General features: G+C 45.1%; 1 protein-coding gene across 1 annotated transcript in view; it reads right to left on the bottom strand.

The window, feature by feature from the left end:
- Nucleotides 1-22,790, bottom strand: part of LOC135549619 (potassium voltage-gated channel subfamily H member 8-like) — a 132,337-nt gene that overhangs the window by 53,196 nt on the left and 56,351 nt on the right. Inside the window, 4 exon segments of the mRNA XM_064979745.1 lie at nucleotides 8,402-8,651; nucleotides 9,877-10,076; nucleotides 10,935-11,147; nucleotides 12,697-12,901. Of these exon segments, the coding sequence (XP_064835817.1) occupies nucleotides 8,402-8,651; nucleotides 9,877-10,076; nucleotides 10,935-11,147; nucleotides 12,697-12,901 (868 nt within the window).

Below are 22,790 nucleotides of genomic sequence, written 5' to 3'. Positions count from 1 at the left end.
ACAGAGAGAGGGTATTGGCCCAGGGTGGAAACTCAGAATACTAGACATTGAGAAAATTGAAACAACCTCTGTCAACGTGTACAAGTCTGGGACAGTAATGGTGCAGGGCATCCTCATACAGTTCCATTATTTTTACGGGATCAAAGAGAAAGCACAGAAGGAAAAGCATATCGATTGTGCTACCAGGGCTGGTAAAACCCTGGATCATTGTTATTCTAACTTCCACGACGCATAGAAGGCCCTTCCCCACCCTCCTTTCGGAAAAGCTGACCACAAGTCCATTTTGTTGCTCCCTGCCTATAGACAGAGACTAAAACAGGAAACTCCTGCGCTCAGGTCTGTTCAACGCTGGTCCGACCAATCTGATTCCACGCTTCAAGATTGCCTCGATTACATGGACTGGGATATGTTCCGCATTGCGTCAAACAACAACATTGATGAATACGCTGATTCGGTGAGCGAGTTTATTAGCAAGTGCATCGGCGATGTCGTACCCACAGCAACTATTAAAACATTCCCAAACCAGAGACCGTGGATTGATGGCTGCATTCGCGTGAAACTGAAAGCGCAAGCCACTGCTTTTAACCAGGGCAAGGTGACCGGAAACATGACTGAATACAAACAGTGTAGCTATTTCCTCCGCAAGGCAATCAAACAAGCTAAGCGTCAGTATAGAGACAAAGTAGAGTCACAATTCAATGGCTCAGACACAAGAGATATGTGGCAGGGTCTACAGTCAATCACAGATTACAAAAAGAAAACCAGCCCCGTCGCAGACCAGGATGTCTTGCTCCCAGACAGACTAAACAACTTCTTTGCTCGCTTTGAGGACAATACAGCGCCACTGACACGGCCCGCTACCAAAACTTGCGGACTCTCCTTCACTGCAGCCGACGTGAGTAAAACATTTAAACGTGTTAACCCTTGCAAGGCTGCAGGCCCAGACGGCATCCCCAGCCGCGTCCTCAGAGCATGCGCAGACCAGCTGGCTGGTGTGTTTACGGGCATATTCAATCAATCTTTATCCCAGTCTGCTGTTCCCACATGCTTCAAGGGGGCCACCATTGTTCCTGTTCCCAAGAAAGCTAAGATAACTGAGCTAAACGAATACCGCCCCGTAGCACTCACTTCCGTCATCATGAAGTGCTTTGAGAGACTAGTCAAGGACCATATCACCTCCACCCTACCTGACACCCTAGACCCACTCCAATATGCTTATAGGTCCACAGACGACGCAATCGCAACCACACTGCACACTGCCCTAACCCATCTGGACAAGTGAAATACCTATGTGAGATTGCTGTTCATCGACTACAGCTCAGCATTTAACACCATAGTACCCTCCAAACTCGTCATCAAGCTTGAGACCCTGGGTCTCAACCCTGCCCCGTGCAACTGGGTACTGGACTTCCTGACGGGCCGCCCCCAGATGGTGAGGGTAGGTAACAACATCTCCACCCCGCTGATCCTCAACACTGGGGCCCCACAAGGGTGCGTTCTGAGCCCTCTCCTGTTCACCCACGACTGCGTGGCCATGCACGCCTCCAACTCAATCATCAAGTTTGCGGACGACACAACAGTGGTAGGCTTGATTACCAACAACGATGAGACGGCCTACAGGGAGGAGGTGAGGGCCCATGGAGTGTGGTGTCAGGAAAATAACCTCACACTCAACATCAACAAAACAAAGGAGATGATCGTGGACTTCAGGAAACAGCAGAGGGAGCACCCCCCGTCCACATCGATGGGACAGTAGTGGAGAGGGTAGTAAGTTTTAAGTTCCTCAGTGTACACATCACAGACAAACTGAATTGGTCCACCCACACAGACAGCGTGGTGAAGAAGGTGCAGCAACGCCTCTTCAACCTAAGGAGGCTGAAGAAATTTGGCTTGTCACCAAAAGCACTCACAAACTTCTACAGATGCACAATCGAGAGCATCCTGTCGGGCTGTATCACCGCCTGATACGGCAACTGCTCCGCCCACAACCACAAGGCTCTCCAGAGTGTAGTGAGGTCTGCACAACGCATCACCGGGGGCAAACTACCTGCCCTCCAGGACACCTACACCACCCGATGTCGCAGGAAGGCCAAAAAGATCATCAAGGACAACAACCACCCGAGCCACTGCCTGTTCACCCCGCTATCATCCAGGAGGCGAGGTCAGTACAGGTGTATCAAAGCAGGGACCGAGAGACTGAAAAACAGCTTCTATCTCAAGGCCATCAGACTGTTAAACAGCCACCACTAACATTGAGTGGCTGCTGCCAACATACTGACTCAACTCCAGCCATTTTAATATTGGAAAAATTGATGTAAAAAATGTATATCACTAGACACTTTAAACAATGCCACTTAATATAATGTTTACATACCCTACATTACTCATCTCATATGTATATACTGTACTCTATACCATCAACTGCATCTTGCCATCTTTATGTAATACATGTATCACTAGCCACTTTAAACAATGCCACTTTTATATGTTTACATACCCTACATTACTCATCTCATATGTATATACTGTACTCGAAACCATCTACTGCATCTTGCCTATGCTGCTCTGTACCATCACTAATTCATATATCTTTATGTACATATTCTTCATCCCTTTACACTTGTGTGTATAAGGTAGTTGTTATGAAATTGTTAGGTTAGATTACTCTTTGGTTATTACTGCATTGTCGGAACTAGAAGCACAAGCATTTCGCTACACTCGCATTAACATCTGCTAACCATGTGTATGTGACAAATAACATTTGATTTGATCTCTCTGTGACAACTCCCCCACACTGAGTGAGTCTGATCACATCTCTTCAAACTGTCCTGCAGAAGAGGACAGTCACCCACCCACACCCGGGTCCCACAACTGCACTGCTCCTCCATCATTGAGAGGGATACATTCACAGAGCTGGAGAGAGACATGGTGGAGCTCAGAGCTAGACCACGGAATTCATACAGATCAAACCAGACCAGCACAACACCCCCCCAACAAGACCCAGAGTGCAGAAGGTGGAGATGGACAGCTGTCTGAGCGAGCTTGCTGCTCTACGGACTGAGATGAGAGAACTTAGAGGCACACATGACACTGAAGGACGAGGTCATAGAGCTAAGGTGTTACAGTGATCAGAACACCCCCACAGGCAAGCCAGCAGAACAGCTCACCCCAGACCCAGACCACAACCTCAACACCACAATGGGATAAACAACACAGTACCCAACCCCATAGACCCCACCCCCTCCTAACAGCCCCCCACATCCATCGAGGACACACAAAAGCCAGAGATTGTGCTCCTCACTGACTCAAATGACAAATACATTCATACATACACTTTTTACCAAACACAAAGTGGCTAAACTCTGGTGCCCAAACACTAAGCATGCCCTGGAGCTGTTGTCAGAGGACAGACTAGGGTCTCCCAGCAACATCATAATTCACACATGCACAAATGACCTGATGGCCAAGCAGGAAAAGGTGGCAACAGCACTCAAGGGAGTGATTGAAAAAGCTTCTTCCACTTTCCCCAACGAACAAGTGGTTATCTCCATACAGCGGGTGAATTCAAGCATTTCACAAGACTGTGCCTTAAACCTAATGCCTACCTGGCCCACCACTCCACCCTGGACTTGAACAGCCTTTATTCCCAGGTCTACCTCTACAAGGCAGCAATCCCAACTTTTGCCAGGACCCTGAAGGACATCACCCTGAACGGTAGCACCCCCCCCCCCCCCATATCAGACCTATGCCCCTTCTGCCCAGCTCATGCCCACCGACCCTGTGGCAAGGACCTCAATGTCAGCAGGACATATGCCCAGGCTGTGAGCAGAGCAACAGGCCCAACCCCCACTATTACACCCCCCCAAGCCCCAAGCCCCTATCCTGTGACCTAAGAGGTATGTATCAGATGCTCAACATGCTCTGCTCACTCCCACTGTAATGGTCCGGGCCTAAACCACACAAAAACAACACTAGACACTATAGAACACAAAGATTTTACTGTCTCATTCTGGAATATACAAAGTCTGAGGTCATCTGTCTTTGGCCTAAAGAGCAGGAACCCAGACTTCATCAAAGAAATTGGCAATACAGACATTGTAATCCTACAAGAAACATGGTATAAAGAAGATGGACCCACTGGTTACCCTCTAGGTTACAGAGTCCCATCCACCAAACTACCAGGTGTGAAACAGGGAAGAGACTCCGGGGGTATGCTAATTTGGTATAGAGCAGACCTAACACACTCTATTAAATCAGTCAAAACAGGAACATGTTACATCTGGCTTGAGGAAATGATTTCTAGAGAGAAAATGTCCTCCTGTGTGCTACCTAACCCAAACCCTATCCCCCCCAATAGAATCCCTATACTTTAACAATTACAGCTTCTCCATCCTAGAGGGGGAGATCAACCATTTCCAGGCTCAGGGACATGTACTGGTCTGTGGTGACCTAAATGCCAGAACTGGACAAGAACCCGACACCCTCAGCACACAGGGGGACAAACACCTACCTGGAGGTGACAGCATTCCCTACCCCATATGCCCCCCTAGACACAACTACAACAACATCACCCAAAAAAAGGGTCACAACTCCTGCAGTTCTGTCGGACGCTGGGTATGTACATAGTCAATGGTCGGCTTCGAGGGGACTCCTATGGTAGGTACACCTATAGCTGATCTCTTGGCAGTAGTACTGTAGACTACTTTATCACTGACCTCAACCCAGAGTCTCTTAAAGTGTTCACAAACAGTCCAGGGACACCCCTATCTGATCACAGCAAAATCCAACTCTACTTGAACAGAGCTATATTCAATCATCAAAGCCAAAGGAACTGAATAATATTAGAAATGTGATGGAAGGAAAAGAGTGTGGAATTCTACCAAAAAAACTATTAGGCAACAACAAATTCAATCCATTCTAGAAGGGGTAAACTTGGCAGTAGAAAACCTAAACAATATTTTTGACCTCCCTATCAAATCTAAACATTTCAAGCAGACAATGTAAGAAAATTAATAACAATGACAAATTATTTGATGAAGAATGTAAAAAGAAAGAAATTGAGAAACCTATCCAACCAAAAACATAGAGACCCAGAAGACCTGAGCCTACACCTTCACAATGGTGAATCACTAAAACAATACAGAAATACACTACGGAAAAAGAAGGAACAGCAAGTCAGACATCAGCTCAATGTATTTGAAGAATCCATAGAATCTAACCACTTCTGGGAAAACTGTAAAACTCAAAACAAACAACACAAAGAGTTATCTATCCAAAACGGAGATGTATGGGTAAACCACTTCTCCAATCTCTTTGGCTCTATAACAAAGAACAAACAGCAAAAACATATACATGATCAAATACAAATCTTAGAATCAAAATATTAAAGACTACCAGAACCCAGTGGATTCTCCAATTATATTGAATGAACTACAGGACAAAATAAAACCCTCCAACCCAAAAAGGCCTGTGGCGTTGATTGTATCCTAAATTAAATTATCAAATATACAGATCACAAATTCCAATTGGCTATACTTAAACTCTTTAACATCATCCTCAGCTCTGGCACCTCAACATTTGGAAAAATCTGTCGTTCTGCCCCTGAACAAGAAAGTTTACCCACTGTTCCCCATTAGGCCGTCATTGTAAATAAGAATTTGTTCTTAACTGACTTGCCTAGTTAAATAAAAAAATATGCATCAACAGCAACCTTGGGAAAATTCTCTGCATTATCATTAACAGGAGACTCGTACATTTCCTCAAAGAAAACAATGAAATGAGGAAATGTCAAATTGGCTTTTTACCAATTACTGTACAACAGACCACGTATTCACCCTGCACACCATAATTGACAAACAAACAAACCAAAACATAGGCAAAGTCTTCTTATGCTTTGTTGATTTAAAAAAAGCCTTTGACTCAATTTGGCATGAGGGCCTGATATACAAATTGATAGAAAGTGGTGTTATGCTCCCTCTCCCGCCTCTAGGTCACCAGGCTGCGCGTTAGGGCGCACACCTGTCACCAGCGGTACGAGCATAATGACACTCACCTGGACTCCATCACCTCCTTGATCACATGCCCTTTATATGTCCCTCCCTTTGGTTTCTTCCCGAGTTGTCATTGTTGCTGTTTCACATCGGTGTGCTGTTTGTGGTTCTTGTTTTGTTCATTTATTTATTAAATGTATTCACTCCCTGAACTTGCTTCCTGACTCTCATCGTACATCGATACATGTTTGGGGAAAAACAACATTATAAAATCCATGTACACAAACAAGCGTGTGGTTAAAATTGGCCAAAAACACACATTTCTTTCCACAGGGCAACTGGGTGAGACAGGGATGCAGCTTTAGCCCCAACCTCTTCAACATATATATCAACGAATTGGTGAGGGCACTAGAATAGTCTGCAGCTCCCAGCCTCACCCTACTAGAATCTGGAGTCAAATGCCTACTGTTTGCTAATGATCTGGTGCTTCTGTCCCCAACCAAGGAGGGCCTACAGCAGCACCTAGATATTCTGCACAGATTCTGTCAGACCTGGGCCCTGACAGTAAATCTCTGTGACAAAAATAGTGGTGTTCCCAAAAAAGGTCCAGTTGCCAGGATCATGAATACAAATTCCTTTTATACACCGTAACCCTAGATCACAAACGATACCTACCTCGGCCTAAACAACAGCGCCACAGGTAACTTCCACAAAGCTGTGAACGATCTGAGAGACAAGGCAAGAAAGGCCTTCTATGCCATCAAAATTAACATAAAATTCGACATGCCAAATAGGATCTGGCTAAAAATACTTGATTTGGTTATAGAACCCATTGCCCTTTATGGTTGTGAGGTCCGCTCATCAACCATGAATTCACAAAATGGGACAAACACCAAATTGAGACTGCATGCAGAATTCTGCAAAAATATCCTCTGTGTACAACGTAAAACACCAAATAATGCACAGAGAGCAGAATTAGGCCAATACCCGCTAATGATCAAAATCCAGAAAAGAGCCAAATAAATTCTACAACCACCTAAAAGGAAGCGATTCCCAAACCTTCCATAAAGCCATCACCTACAGAGAAATTAACCTGGAGAAGAGTCCTCTAAGCAAGCTGGTCATGGGGCTCTGTTCACAAACACAAACAGACCCCACAGAGCCCCAGGACAGCAACACAATTAGACCCAACCAAATCATGAGAAAACAAAAGGATAATTACTTGACACATTGGAAATAATTAATACAGACTCAGTGAGCATAGCCTTGCTATTGAGAAAGGCCGCTGAAGGCAGACCTGGCTCTCAAGAGAAGGCAGGCTATGTGCACACTGCCCACAAAATGAGCTGCACTTCCTACCAAATGGATGACCATATTAGAGACACATATTTCCCTCAGATTACACAGACCCACAAATTTGAAAACAAATCAAATGATCAACTCCCATATCTATTGGGTGAAATATCACAGTGTGCAATCACAGCAGAAAGATTTGTCACCTGTTGCCACAAGAAAAGGGCAACCAGTGAAGAGCAAACACCATTGTAAATGCAACCTATATTCATGTTTTTTATTTTCCCTTTTGTACTTTAACTACTTGCACATCATTACAACACTGTATATTGGCATAATGACATTTGAAATGTCTTTATTCTTTTGGAACTTTTGTGAGTGTAATGTTTACTGTTCATGTTTATTAATCATTTCACTTTTGTTTATTATCTATTTCACTTGCTTTGACAATGCAAACATATATTTCCCATGCCAATAAAGCTCCTTAAATTGAAGAGAGGAAAAATATAGAGAAGTGTAGATGGTCTTTCTGTCAGACGCCATCATACAGCTGGAGGTCAGACACAGTAGCTGTCATAAAGAACAGGGGTTTTCATGGTGAATGGAATGGATGGATAACTCATGGGAGTGACAGGTGACAGAGGACTGTAGATTCCGCCCGACAATGGAAACTATGATCCACAGGTGGCCTGTTGGGATGGAATCAGACAAGTAGCATCACAAAGTGTTCCAACAATGGACTCGGATTCTGTCTGTCTGTTTGTTTGTCTGTGCCTGCCTCCCTGCCTTCCTGCCTCCCTGCCTCCTTGCCTCCCTGCCTCCCTGCCTCCCTGCCTGTCAGACAGACAGACAGACAGACAGACAGACAGACAGACAGACAGACAGACTGTCTGGCAGGGAGGCTGCCTGTCTGTCTGTCTGTCTGTCTGTCTGTCTGTCTGTCTGTCTGCCTGCCTGCCTGCCTGCTTGTCTGTCTGTCTGCTTGTCTCTGTATGTCTGCCTGCCTGCCTGCCTGCCTGCCTACCGTTCTGCCCGCCCGCCCGCCCTCCCTCCCTCCCTCCCTCCCTCCATCCCTCCCTCCATCCCTCCCTCCCAGTATAGCCAACACCATGTCTCACCCAGTATAGCCAACACCATGCCATCCTTCAGCACCTCCATGGACCCAGAGCAGACAAAGAAGATGGCCTGCAAGGCGTCCCCCTGGCGCAGCAGGTACTCCCCAGGGGCACAGAATGTTGTCTTGATGTGCAGGGACAGGGAGCGCAGGCACCCCCTGCTGGCCGAGGCAAACAGAGACAGCTCCAATATCTCCTTGTTCAGGTGCATGGTGATGTCAGAGCGCAGCTCATCTGGGAAGTCCTTCAGCAACTGAGGGGAGGGGGAGGTGGACAGAGAGCAAGAGGGAGGGGAGAGGGAGAAGAAGAGAGAAAGGAAGAGGAGAGGGGAAGGGAATGAGGAAAGAGGGAGAGAGATTGACAGCCATGGAATGATTGTAGTTGACTCTAAACTGTTATCTTGGTCAGTTTTCTCCTGACTTTTTATTTCTATTATTCACCTCAAGGGACTTCCTGGTTAAATAAAAGTTAAAAGGGTCAGGTAAATAAATAAAAAGTAATGATGTCACCAAACATCAGCATGTATCAGGCCACTTTGAATGAAGGCACTTTGGTGAAAATATTGCAAGTGTTTTGCAGTAAGTTGTGTTGACTTTAGGCTGTGCTGCATGGAGCTAATTGAACTTTTGATACGCCACAACTGGGCATAGCCTTGGGAAGTGGTGGGGCTGAAGTTGCTGCAGCAGCCCCTGATAAATCACAATTAAAAAATAATGTACATATATTTTAGTCATTTTAGTCAGAGAAATTAAGTGTTAAGTGCCTTGCTCAAGGGCACCGATAAATATTTCACCTAGTCGGCTCAGGAATTTGAACCAGCAACCTTTAGGTTACAGGCCCAACGCTCTTAACCATTACTCATGTATGGCAAAGTGGAGAAAAAACTTTTCAGCAGAGTGGGGAGGAATCTTTACAGATTGTGTTGAATGGACAGAGGGGATCTGATCCTAGATTTTGAGACGCTTCATGAATACTGGCCCAGACCCTATATTGAGAACTCTCCTTCACACTATTGTTCCCATCACAAAGCACCAGCTACATTACTATCACAGTAATCAATCTCTCCAACATCTAATCATCCCTGACACACAATGTAGGTCAGTCTCTGTTTCAGCATATAACAGAAAAGTGCTGAGCAGAAAAGATCAATGAGTCATCAGCCCACAGAGGCCCACTTTAATCAACAGGCCTATCTATAATTCATACATCTGTGATTCATCTCCCTATCCTATATGAATGCTTTCCTCTGTTCTGTTATGTGTCTCACAGGCAAACATCTCTCGAGGCATGATTGGCCACTGTCTCTCACTCAGCTTCTGTCTCTATCTTTTTCTTGGTCTACCTACGTATCTGTCTCTCTGTCTCAGTGAGTCTCAGTCCCTCTCTCTCTCTTTCTCTCTCTCTCTCCACATTTTCAGCCAAGTCTCTTAATTGTCTACAATCAAAGTAATCATCAAGCCCTTGATTAGTTGAATCACCTCGTTGGAGTCAATGCCGTTGTTGACGGACCATGTGGTCTGGAAGTATTCCAGCATGCGTTGTTTGAGGCCCTGGGGCAGGTGGTGGACTCGGATGAAGTCCTTCAGGTCCTTGGTGCGGGTGTGGTACTGGGACCAGCGAGAGTACATCCGCTGGATAATGGCCGTCACGTTACCAAACACCAGGGCGTGCATCAACGCTAGAGGGGGAGGGAGGGAAGCAGGGTTTTGGGGGGTTCAATTAGGATTTGCAGGGGCATGAAATTGGAAGATGGGGTGGGCATGATATTGGTTTGGGGTTAGAGTGTGGGAGTAAAATTGGGGTTGGGGGTTGTTTGGAGGGTTCAATTGGGAGTTGGATGGGCATGAGATTGAGAGGTGGGGCATGAGATTGAGTGAAGAGAAGAAAAAGATTTACTCGAGGATAATAACTCAATTTCCCCTATATACTGTACACACTAGGTCTGACCTATACCAGACTCTATCTGGGCTGGCTAGGTCTTTGTTTTCATCTCATAAACACTGGGGGGAGACAGGGGAGATGAGGCATGGGACGCACACACACACACACACACACACACACACACACACACACACACACACACACACACACACACACACACACACACACACACACACACACACACACACACACACACACACACACACACACACACACACACACACACACACACACCCCTTATGTCTCTATCCTCCCTGTGTGTGTGTGTGTGTGTGAGCGTGCGTGTGATTGCCCCCAGGCAGTCGGGGACATTTACCACATCCAGACTCATGAACATCCAGAGGGAGAACACTTGCCACTGTGACCTCATTTAAACCCTCTGCCCCAAAACCAGTTCACGTCTCTGGTTTGAACCAGATAAAACTGGTCCAAACCAACTGATCAGCCACTTTAGTCTTTATCACAGTACAACTAGATGAAACCAGACATAACAAAAATGATGACCATCAACTAAATAGAACTATCTGCCTGGCAGTCACATTTTACATGCATGAATTGTGATGTGTGTATGTGTACTTGTGTGTGTCTCCCCTACCTCCGATGAGCATGGTGCAGATGGAGAAGATCTTCTCCGCGTCGGTGTTGGCCGACACGTTGCCGAAGCCCACACTGGTCAGACTGGACAGGGTGAAGTAGAGAGAAGCGATGTAGACACTCCTCAGAGAGGGACCGCTCAGCCCCGTCCCGTTCACTTCCCCCAGGGGGTTGTAGGGAGACTCCAGACGCTTCCCCAACTCATGGAGCCAGCCTGGAGACAGAGAGGAGGGAGGGAAATACAGGCTTTGTTCCAATTCTCAACTCTTCTCTCGTACACTCCCTCTCATGATGTAGAAGAAGTGTAAGGAATGTGGTAGAAACTTTCTCCAATCATTCTTGTGAGGCTTTGTTCTAAATGTCTCCCTATTCCCTCTGTGGTTTACTGCTTTTCCCCAGAGCCTTGCACTCGCTATGTAAATACATATAACATAATTGGAGCCCAAAATTGGAGTCAACAATATAGCTTCTCTGAGCTGTCTCCACTGTATCCAGAGCCCTGGATGCCTAACATACAAACTGGAGTAATAGCAGGTAGAAACGGACTGGACATAGGGCACGTTGGGAAAATGCCAGATGGGCTGGTCCATCTGAAGCCCGGTGGGCCAGTCTAAATTGGGGGTTTTGTACAGAATGATCATCATTTGGAAAATAATGTGGTGTTAGAAACAACCAGGATCATTTCTGGTCCCAATCCATCCCATAGCAATCCAATCCATAGCAAGTACCTGAGAACCAAAACTGATCCTAGGTCAGGTTCTATCTGTGACGTGAGTGTTGAGATAGTCATCAGGCCCCTGAGACCTCCACCAGACACTGAAGAATGGTAATTGGATATACCTCTCTCACAGAGCTCCTGACACTGACGTGGGATCAGCGTTAGAATACCGTAATTGGGATAGAGCACATTAATCCGGGAGCCCTGATTTACTGACCTCAGATCATTTTATGACACCGAGGCTGAGTTAATTGGGGAAAAAAGCATCAGCTTCTCATGGCCCCATCAATACTGACCCAGAATCAGTTTGGAGACGTCAGGTAGAGGTAATTGAGAACAGCACCTGGCTCATCGATACTCAGTGAGGATCAGCCCTAGAGGCCTCATTATGTGTTGGATCTGGAGGAGTTCAGGGGAAGTTTGGGCCGATGACTAATCATTACTGTGGGACTATTCTACTCTGTCAATCATAACCCCAGAAACAAATAAAAGCAGGACATGTTTTTTCCCCAGTCACATTCAATTCCCCATGAATATGTTATAGCATATGTAACAAAGGTCTCGCTAGAAATCACTTAAATCAATAAAATAATCAACACAGCCATTAAAACTGCAGAGAGAAATGCTTGCTGGAAAGCTAATATAGGCTAGCCAAACACAAAACACACATAAGCCATGATATGCTGCGAAAACCAGCTGACACTACCAACCAAAAACACCCACTCACCAAATGTCAGCCCCACCCCTGAGCTCTAAGACAGAACTAGCTGCTCACCGATGTCCGGCTCATTCATTGATGTCCATGGTCTCTAGCCAGGTGACTGATCCCATCCCTGAACCCCTCCAGACAGAACTAGCCACTTACCGATGCGATGCCCACCATACCCCTGATCCATTCTCTGACATGTTCACCCCTCACCCTCCCAACTCTCTTCCTGACATCTACTTTCCCCCTCCCTCCTCTCCTCCAAGTCAGAACAAGCTGCTCGCTGATGTGATGCCCCAAATCCCTGATCAGACAGAAATAGCCGCTCCCACCACTCACCGATGTCCCAGGAGTAGGCGTTGGCCTCCATCTCCTTCTTGCCGATGACGTACCAGATGCAGGCCATCCAGTGGGCCAGCAGGGCGAACATGGACATGAGCAGGGTGAGCACCACAGTGCTGTGCTGGGAGTACCGGTCCATCTTCTGGAGGAGACGCAGCAGCCGGAGCAGACGCACTGTCTTCAACAGGTGGACTACTGATACCTGGGTGGGGAATGAATGACAGGTGTGGTTCTATTACATTAACAGCAGATGAGGTACAGAGGGGAGCTAGTGGCAAGAGTCTTCATCATCATTATCATCCTCCTCCTCCTCAGCTGAATGACACATTTTTGGATTTAAAAGATGCATTTCAGAACTGGCTGCTTCTTGATCAATGTGACCTGCATGACTGCATTATGGAAATGGTAGAGAGGTCGTAGTGAGGATCTGGCATTCACCTGGCATTACCATCACCTGGCATCACCCTGGCCTGGCATCATCACTATCTGGCATCACCCATAACTGGCATCCCCAAAAACCTGGCATCACCACCATCTGGCATCACCATCACCTGGCATCACCACTACATGGCATCACCATTACCTGCCATCACCACTACCGGGCATCACCACCATCTGGCATCACCATCATCTGGCATCACCATTTCCTGGCATCACCATTTCCTGGCATCACCATCACCTGGCATCACCATCACCTGGCATCACCAATACTTGGCATCACCAATACTTGGCATTACCACCATCTGACATCACCTGTTATCATCAAACCATCATCTAACTCAGTTTAGGAGCCTGAGAAGGAGTCCTGTTCTATGGATATGACAATGTCCTCCTGTACTTTGTGTAAAAGCATATATGGCTGCCCCCACAGGCAGCCCAATTCTGATATTTTTTCCACCAGTTGGTCTTTTGACAAATCACATCAGATCTTTTCACATCAGATCTTTTTAAGAGCTGATCTGATTGGTCCCAAGACCAATTAATGAAAAAAATATCAGAATTGTCCTGCCTGTGTAAATGCCTGCGTAAAGTGTAACCCAAGCACAGTTGAAGTCAGAAGTTTATATACGCCTTAGCCAAATACATTTAAACTCAGTTTTTCACAATTCCTGACATTTAATCCTAGTAAATATTCCCTGTCTTATGTCAGTTAGGATCACCACTTTATTTTAAGAATGTGAAATGTCAGAATAATAGCAGAGTGATATATTTCAGCTTTTGTTACAACCTGGCAGAGCTTGAGAGGATCTGCAGAGAAGAATGGTAGAAACTCCCCAAATGCAGGTGTGCCAAGCTTGTAGCGTCATACCCAAGAAGACTCAAGGCTGTCAGTGTATTCAACTAAGGTAGATTAACAACGACATATTACAGTCATAGCAAGTATAATGTTAATGAGAATGCTGGTGCTGTTCAGGCCAACTACAGTTGAAGTCGGAATATTACATTCACCTTAGCCAAATACATTTAAACTCAGTTTTTCACAATTCCTAACATTTAATCCTAGTAAAAATTCCCTGTTTTAGGTCAGTTAGGATCACCACTTTATTTTAAGAATGTGAAATGTCAGAATAATAGTAGAGATAATTATTTATTTCAGCTTTTATTTATTTCATGACATTCCCAGTGGGTCAGAAGTTTACATACACTCAATTAGTATTTGGTAGCATTGCCTTTAAATTGTTTAACTTGGGTCAAACGTTTCGGGTTGCCTCCACAAGCTTCCCACAATAAGTTGGGTGAATTTTGGCCCAGTCCTCCTGACAGAGCTGGTGGAACTGAGTCAGGTTTGTAGGCCTCCTTGCTCGCACACACTTTTTCAGTTCTGCTCATGTGGTGTGCGTACTGGCGGTAGAGAAGTCAGGCGCAGGAGAGCAAAGACTGTGTTACAACGGATCAGTTTAATTATAAAAATCACCTTGAACAAAAACAATATATACAATGGGACAAAAACCCCAGACATAACGTGCACAAGCACTTACAATAAATAATACCTGACAAGGACATGTGGGGAACAGAGGGTTAAATACACAACATGTAATTAATGGAGTTGAAACCAGGTGTGGGAAGACAAGACAAAACAAATGGAAAATGAAAAGTGGATCGGCGATGGCTAGAAGACCGGTGACGTCGATCGCCGAACGTCGCCCGAACAAGGAGAGGGACCGACTTCGGGGGAAGTCGTGACAGCTCACAAATTTTCTATGGCATTGAGGTGATGGCCACTCCAATACCTTGACTATGTTGTCCTTAAGCCATTTTGCCACAACTTTGGAAGTATACTTAGGGTCATTGTCCATTTGGACGACCCATTTGCGACCAAACTTTAACTTCCTGACTGATGTCTTGAGATGTTGCTTCACTATATTCACATCTTTTTCCTCCCTCATGATGTCATCTATTTTGTGAAGTGCACCAGTCCCTCCTGCAGCAAAGCACCTCCACAACATGATGCTGCACCCACATTCTTCATGGTTGGGATGGTGTTCTTCGGCTTGCAAGCCTCCCCCTTTTTCCTCCAAACATAACGATGGTCATTATGGCCAAACAGTTCCATTTTTGTTTCATCAGACCAGAGGACATTTCTCCAAAAAGTATGATCTTTGTCCCCATGTGCAGTTGCAAACCGTAGTCTGGCTTTTTTATGGCGGTTGTGGAGCAGTGGCTTCGTCCTTGCTGAGCGGCCTTTCAGGTTATGTCGATATAGGACTCGTTTTACAGTGGATATAGATACTTTTGAACCTGCTTCCTTCAGCATCTTCACACATCATTGCTCCCGAGGGGCGCAGAGGTCTAAGGCACTGCATCTCAGTGCAAGAGGCGTCATTACAGTCCCTGGTCGAATCCAGACTGTATTACATCTGGCAGTGATTGGGAGTCCCATACTGCGGCGTACAATTGGCCCAGCGTCGTCTGGGTTTGGCCGTCGTTGTAAATATGAATTTGTTCATAACTTACTTGCCTAGTTAAATCAAGGCAACATATTATTTTTTTTTATTACAAATTAAATCTGCATCATCACTGTTGTCAGCACTATCTTTCAGAGCAGATCAGCAATATTCAATTCTATAAAATTATACCAATGGCATCATTAAAAAATCATCATCATCCTCATCATCCGTCTTGTGATCTTCAACAGGAATACAGTTCTCCTCCATGCGTTGAGGAAATACACTGCTGCATATTCTCACACTTCTTTCATTTCTTTGACATTTGAGTGCTTGGTGCTGAAGGCACTGTGAGAGAGAACGAATGCAGAGAGTGATTTCCTGTGAACAGGAACTCACGAATGCCCTGTGTGTGCGTGCCAAATAGTACCCTATTCCTTATACAGCGCACTACATTTGACCAGAGTCCAACGGGTCCTGGTCAAAAGTAGTGCACTATATTGTGAATAGGGTGCCATTTGGTACACACTGCGTCTTTAACAAGGCAATGAAAATGAGCAGCAATCTCCCCTTGCCACCCAGGCTGATAGTAAAGCAATAGCTCACTGCAACAATGCTGTAAACTCAGAACCACACACACAGTAAACCAATGGCAATAAACCAGTGCTGAGCTATACAAAATACACAACCATGTCTGAGGTCAAAGTAAGCACTTTCTAAAGTCCCTTCAAAGCCCTGTTCCGTTTCAAATCCCACTAGCTGTCCAATCCGTACGTTCCCTCTCGATAACAACTGATTTCAGGCCTGTTAAAATGCTCATATGGCATCAATAAAGAGTGTTTCTGACTGACAAGGATCTTTCAGTGGAAAAAATAGCAATCATACACTTCACTTCAGGTGGGCTGTAAGTGTGTGATGAAAGTCTTTGTGTGTGTGTGTGTAAATATCTATCCACTTACAAATGCTTTCACCCCCCCCCCTCCCTCCCATACAATGTGAAGCACATTATAGCAGTTTCCCAGAAAGACTTCGGAACTGCTCCTCGGGCAATGTCGAACAGCAGTCCATCATAACACAGCTCCTTAGACCTTAGCCACCACACACACACACACACACACACACACACACACACACACACACACACACACACACACACACACACACACACACACACACACACACACACACACACACACACACACACACACACACACACACACACACACACACACACACACACACACACACACTTTTCTCTGGGACTAAATGAGAAATAGTGGGAGAATGTGTGTGTGTGTGTACATGTGCATGCTTGTGCGTGTGTGTGTGTGCGCAGGTTTGCGCAAATGGAGCGGGAAGATGGTTAAGAGTAAGAAAGTGGGCCAGTAATTGTGTAGAAAGGTAACAAAACAGAAAGGAGGCACTTTCAAGAAAGGGAGAAGGACGATGGGAAAATAGAGATGAAGGGTAGAGGGGAAGTGAGAGAGAGAGAGAGAGCGAAAGAGACAGAAAGAAAGAGAGAGAGTGAGAGAGAGTGAGAAAGAGAGAAAGAATCAGAGAGAAAGAGAGTCAGAGAGAGAGAGCGAGATAGAGACAAAGAGAAAGCAAAAGAGAGAGTCAGACAGACAGACAGACCAATCAATAAACCCCAAACCAACCATGCCCACACCCCATTTAGAACCCCTCAGATCAGACCTATGCCAAAGGTGCTTCCACAAAGTACTGAGCAAAGGGTCTGAATACTTAAGTCAATGTGATATTTCAGTTTTTTATTTTCATAAATTTGCAGAAATTCTAAAAACCTGTTTTTGCTTTATCATTCTTGGTTATTGTGTGAAAATTAATAAGGAAAACAATGATTTAAGCAATTTTAGAAGACGGTTGCAACATAACAAAATGTGGAAACAGTCAAATGGTCTGAATACTTTCAGAATACACTGTCAACACCTAAACTGGACACGAACTTGACACCCTCAGCAAACAAGGGGACAAACACCTACCTGAAGGTGACAGGGTTCCCTCCCCCATATGCCACCCTGTCGCACGCTGGGTATGTATGTTGTTAATGGCAGGCTTCGAGGGGACTCAGTGGGTAGGTACACCTACGGTACGTACAATTTTAGCTCATCTGTTTGCAGTAGTACTGTACAATACTTTATCATTGATGTCATCCAAATTCTCTCAGAGCGTTCACAGTCAGCCCACTGACACCCCTGTCAGATCACAGTAAAATCACAGTCTACTTGCACAGAGCAATACTCAATCACGAGACATCAAAGCCAAAGGAACTGAATAATATTAAGAAACGCTATTGATGGATGGAAAGTTATGTGGAAAGCTACTAAAAAACAATTAGGCAACAACAAATTCAACCCTTGTTAGCCTTTTGTGACCACGGGGCAGTATTTTTGGACGTTCCCGTAGTAAACGGGATATTTTGTCAGGACAAGATGCTAGAATATGCATATACAGTATTTGACTTCTCAATTTCCCTATCAAAAAAATTGCAAAAACCTAAGAAAGAAATTGAGAATCCCATCCAGTAAAAAAAATAGAGACCCAGAAAACCTGAGCCTACTCCTTCACTGTGGTGAATCACTAAAACACTATGGAAGAAGAAAGAACAGCACATCAGAAATCAGCTCAATGTTTATTTTTTATTTTTTATTTTACCAGGCATGTCAGTTAAGAAAAAATTCTTATTTTCAATGACGGCCTAGGAACAGTGGGTTAACTGCCTGTTCAGGGGCAGAACGACAGATTTGTACCTTGTCAGCTCAGGGGTTTGAACTTGCAACCTTCCGGTTACTAGTCCAACACTCTAACCACTAGGCTACCCTGTCATAATTGAAGGACCCATAGAATCTAACCACTTTTGGGAAAATTGAAACACACTAAACAAAGAACACGAAGATCAAGACAAAGGAATGACTGTGGACTACAGGAAAACGAGGACCGAGCACGCTCCCATTTCCATTGACAGGGCTGCAGTGGAGCAAGTTGAGAGCTTCAAGTTCCTTGGTGTCCACATCACCAACAAACTAACATGGTCCAAGCACACCAAGACAGTCGTGAAGAGGGCACAACAAAACCAATTCCCACTCAGATTGGGCATGGGTCCTCAGATCCTCAAAAGGTTCTACAGCTGCACCATCGAGAGCATCCTGACTGGTTGCATCACTGCCTGGTATGGTAACTGCTCGGCCTCTGACCGCAAAGCACTACAGAGGGTAGTGCAAATGGCCCAATATGTCACTGGGGCCAAGCTTCCTGCCATCCAGGACCTCTATACCAGGCGGTTTCAGAGGAAGGCCCTAAAAATTGTCAAAGACTCCAGCCACCCAAGTCATAGACAGTTCTCTCTGCTACCGTAAGGCAAGCGGTACCAGAGCACCAAGTGCCAAGTGCTCCAAGTCCAAGAGGCTTCTAAACAGCTTCTACCCCCACGCCATAAGACTCCTGAACATCTAATCAAATGGCTACCCAGACTATTTGCATTACCCCCCCACCGCTCTCCCCCTCTTTTACACCGCTGCTACTCTCTGTTGTTATCATCTATGCATAGTCACTTTAATAACTCTACCTTCATGTACATATTACCTCAACTAACCAGTGACCCCACACATTGACTCTGTACCGGTACCACCCTGTATATAGACTCGCTATTGTTATTTTACTGCTGCTCTTTAATTACTTGTTTCTTTTATTTCTTATTCTTATCCGTAATTGTTTTAACTGCATTGTTGGTTAGGGGCTCGTAAGTAAGCATTTCACTGTAAGGTCCCTCACCTGTCTCTACCTGTTGTATTCAGCGCATGTGACTACAACATTTGATTTGAAAACGGAGAAATGGAGATGTATGGGTAAACCACTTCTCCAATCTTTTTGGCTCTATAACAAAGAACAAACAGCAAAAACATATACATGATCAAATACAAAATCTTAGAATCAACTATTAAAGACTACCAGAACACACTAGATTCTCCAATTACGTTGAATGAACTACAGAAGAAAATACAAACCCTCCAACCCAAAAAGGCCTGTGGGGATGATGGTATCCTAAATGAAATGATCAAATATTCAGACCACAAATTCCAATTGGCTATACTAAAACTCTTTAACATCATCCTCAGCTCTGGCGCCCCAATATTTGGAACCAAGAACTGATCACCCCAATTCACAAAAGTGGAGACAAATTTGACCCCAATAACTACCGTGGGATATGCTTCAACAGTAACCTTGGGAAAATCCTCTGCATTATCATTAAAAGCAGACTCGTACATTTCCTCAGTGAAAACAATGTACTGAGGAAATGTCAAATTGGGTATTTTCCAAATTATCGTACGACAGACCATGTATTCACACCCTGCACACCTTAACTGACAAACAAACAAACCAAAACAAAGGCAAAGTCTTCTCATGCTTTGTTGACATCAAAAAAGCTTTTGACTCAATTTGGCATGAGGGTCTGCAATACAAATTGATAGAAAGCGATGTTGGGGGGAAAACATACAACATTATAAAATCCATGTACACAAACAACAAGTGTGCGGTTAAAATTGGCAAAAAAACATTCACATTTCTTTCCACAGGGCCGAGGGGTGAGGCAGGGATGAAGCTTTAGCCCCAAACTCTTCAACATATAAATCAACGAATTGGTGAGGGCACTAGAATAGTCACCCTACTATCTGATTTCAAATGTCTACTGTTGGCTGATGATTTCGTGCTTCTGTCCCCAACCAAGGAAGGTCTACAGCAGCACCTAGATCTTCTGCGCAGATTCTGTCAGACCTGGGCCCTGACAGGAAATCTCAGTAGTAGAAAAATAATGGTGTTCCAAAAAATGTCCAGTTGCCAGGACCTAAAATACAAATTCCATCTAGACAAATTTCCTTAGAGCACACAAAACAATGTATATCTTTGCCTAAACATCAGGGCACAGGTAACTTCCACATAGCTGACATGCTAATTAGACTCTGTATGCAGAATTCTTCAAAAACATCCTCTGTGTACAATGTAAAACACCAAATAATGCATGCAGAGCAGAATTAGGCTGATACCCCATAATTATCAAAATCCAGAAAAGAGACTTTCAATTCTACATCCACCTGAAAGGAAGCGATTCTCAAACCGTCTAGAACAAAGCCATCACCTACAGAGACATTAACCTGGAGAAGAGTCCCCTAAGCAAGCTGGTCCTGGGGCTCTGTTTTTCAAACACAAACAGAACCCACAGAGCCCCACGACAGCAACACAATTAGACCCAACCAAATCATGAGAAAACGAAAACATATTGACACATTGGAATGAATTTACAAAAAAATTGAGTAAGTGAAAATGCTATTTGGCCCTAAGCAGAATACCTAACCACTGTGACTGACCCAAAATTAAGGAAAACTTTGACTATGTACAAACTCAATGAGCAAAGCCTTGCTATTGAGAGTGGCCACCGTAGGCAGACCTGGCTCTTAAGAGAAGTCATGATATGTGCACAATGCCCACAAAACGAGGTGGAAACTGAGCTCCACTTCTTAACCTGCCAAATGTATGGCAATATTAGAGACATGTATTTCCCTCAGATTACACAGACCCACAAAGAATTGAAAAACAAATCCAATTTTGATAAACTCCCATATCTACTGGGTGAAATACCTCAGCAGCAAGATGTGTCACCTGTTGCCACAAGGAAAGAAACCAGTGAAGAACAAACACCATTGTAAATACAAACTATATTTGTTTATTTATTTTTCACTTGTGTACTTTAACCATTTGCACGTCGTTACACCACTGTATATATACATAATATGACATTTGAAATGACTATTCATTTGAACTTTTGTGAGTGTAATGTATACTGTTCATTTTATATTGTTTATTTCACTTTTGTTCATTATCTATTTCACTTGATTTGGCAATGTAAACTTTTGTTTCCCATGCCAATAATGCCCATTGAATTGAATTGAATTTGAGAGAAAGAGAGAGAGAGAAAGAGAGAGAGAAAGAGAGAGAGAGAGAGTGAGGGAGTGAGTGAGAGAGAGAGAGATGGTGGCACATAACTCCAAACACAGGTGATTTTGTCACACCCTGATCTGTGTAACCTGTCTTGTGATTGTCTCCACCCCCTCCAGGTGTCTCCAATTACCTCATGTTGCCAGTTTGTCTTGTCCCACCAGTGTGTTCCCTGTGTGCAATCTTTTTGTTGCTTTTTATAGTCATCCCAGTTTTGGCCTTTGTGCCTTTCCTGACCCTGCCTGCTGCCCTGACCCTGCCTGCTGCCCTGACCCTGCCTGCCTGCTGCCCTGACCCTGCCTGCCTGCTGTCCTGACCCTGCCTGCCTGCTGTCCTGACCCTGCCTGCCTGCTGTCCTGACCCTGCCTGCCTGCTGTCCTGACCCTGCCTGCCTGCTGCCCTGACCCTGCCTGCCTGCTGTCCTGACCCTGCCTGCTGTTCTGACCCTGCCTGCCTGCTGCCCTGACCCTGCCTGCCTGCTGTCCTGACCCTGCCTGCTGCCCTGACCCTGCCTGCCTGCTGTCCTGACCCTGCCTGCCTGCTGTCCTGACCCTGCCTGCCTGCTGTCCTGACCCTGCCTGCCTGCTGCCCTGACCCTGCCTGCCTGCTGTCCTGACCCTGCCTGCTGTCCTGACCCTGCCTGCCTGCTGCCCTGACCCTGCCTGCCTGCTGTCCTGACCCTGCCTGCTGCCCTGACCCTGCCTGCCTGCTGTCCTGACCCTGCCTGCCTGCTGTCCTGACCCTGCCTGACTTTGATTTGGATTATGACTCTTTGCCTGCCTTGACCTACCGATTGCCTGCCACTTGTACTGAAATAAACTCTGAGACTCGTAGTATCTGCCTCCGGGTCTTAGCCTGAGCCCTGATAGATGTGTACATCTCTCACCACCTTCTATATCCAACATTCTTCATTTTGTTCTTCCATCTTAAATTTCTCCTTGTCAGGTGTACAATTACCATTTCATAACTACGGCTTTGCCCACCACTGTTTCCAAGGTAGTGCTGTAACAATCATTATCGCTCTCCCTCCAGCCACACCCCCAGCTCAACGACCCAATCAGAGAAGGTCATCTTCCCACTGATTCCACACAATGTTTGTTTTGTATTAGCTACAGAAGATTAAGACAATGAGAAACCATGCTGGGACATTCACATATCAACCATCCCTCTAGTGCCTACTGAAGACAGAATCCATAA

Source organism: Oncorhynchus masou, chromosome 12, assembly GCF_036934945.1.
Source record: "Oncorhynchus masou masou isolate Uvic2021 chromosome 12, UVic_Omas_1.1, whole genome shotgun sequence".
NCBI lineage: Eukaryota > Metazoa > Chordata > Actinopteri > Salmoniformes > Salmonidae > Oncorhynchus > Oncorhynchus masou.
Note: the sequence above shows the minus strand (reverse complement) of the source record. Positions and strands in the feature narration are given on the sequence as shown.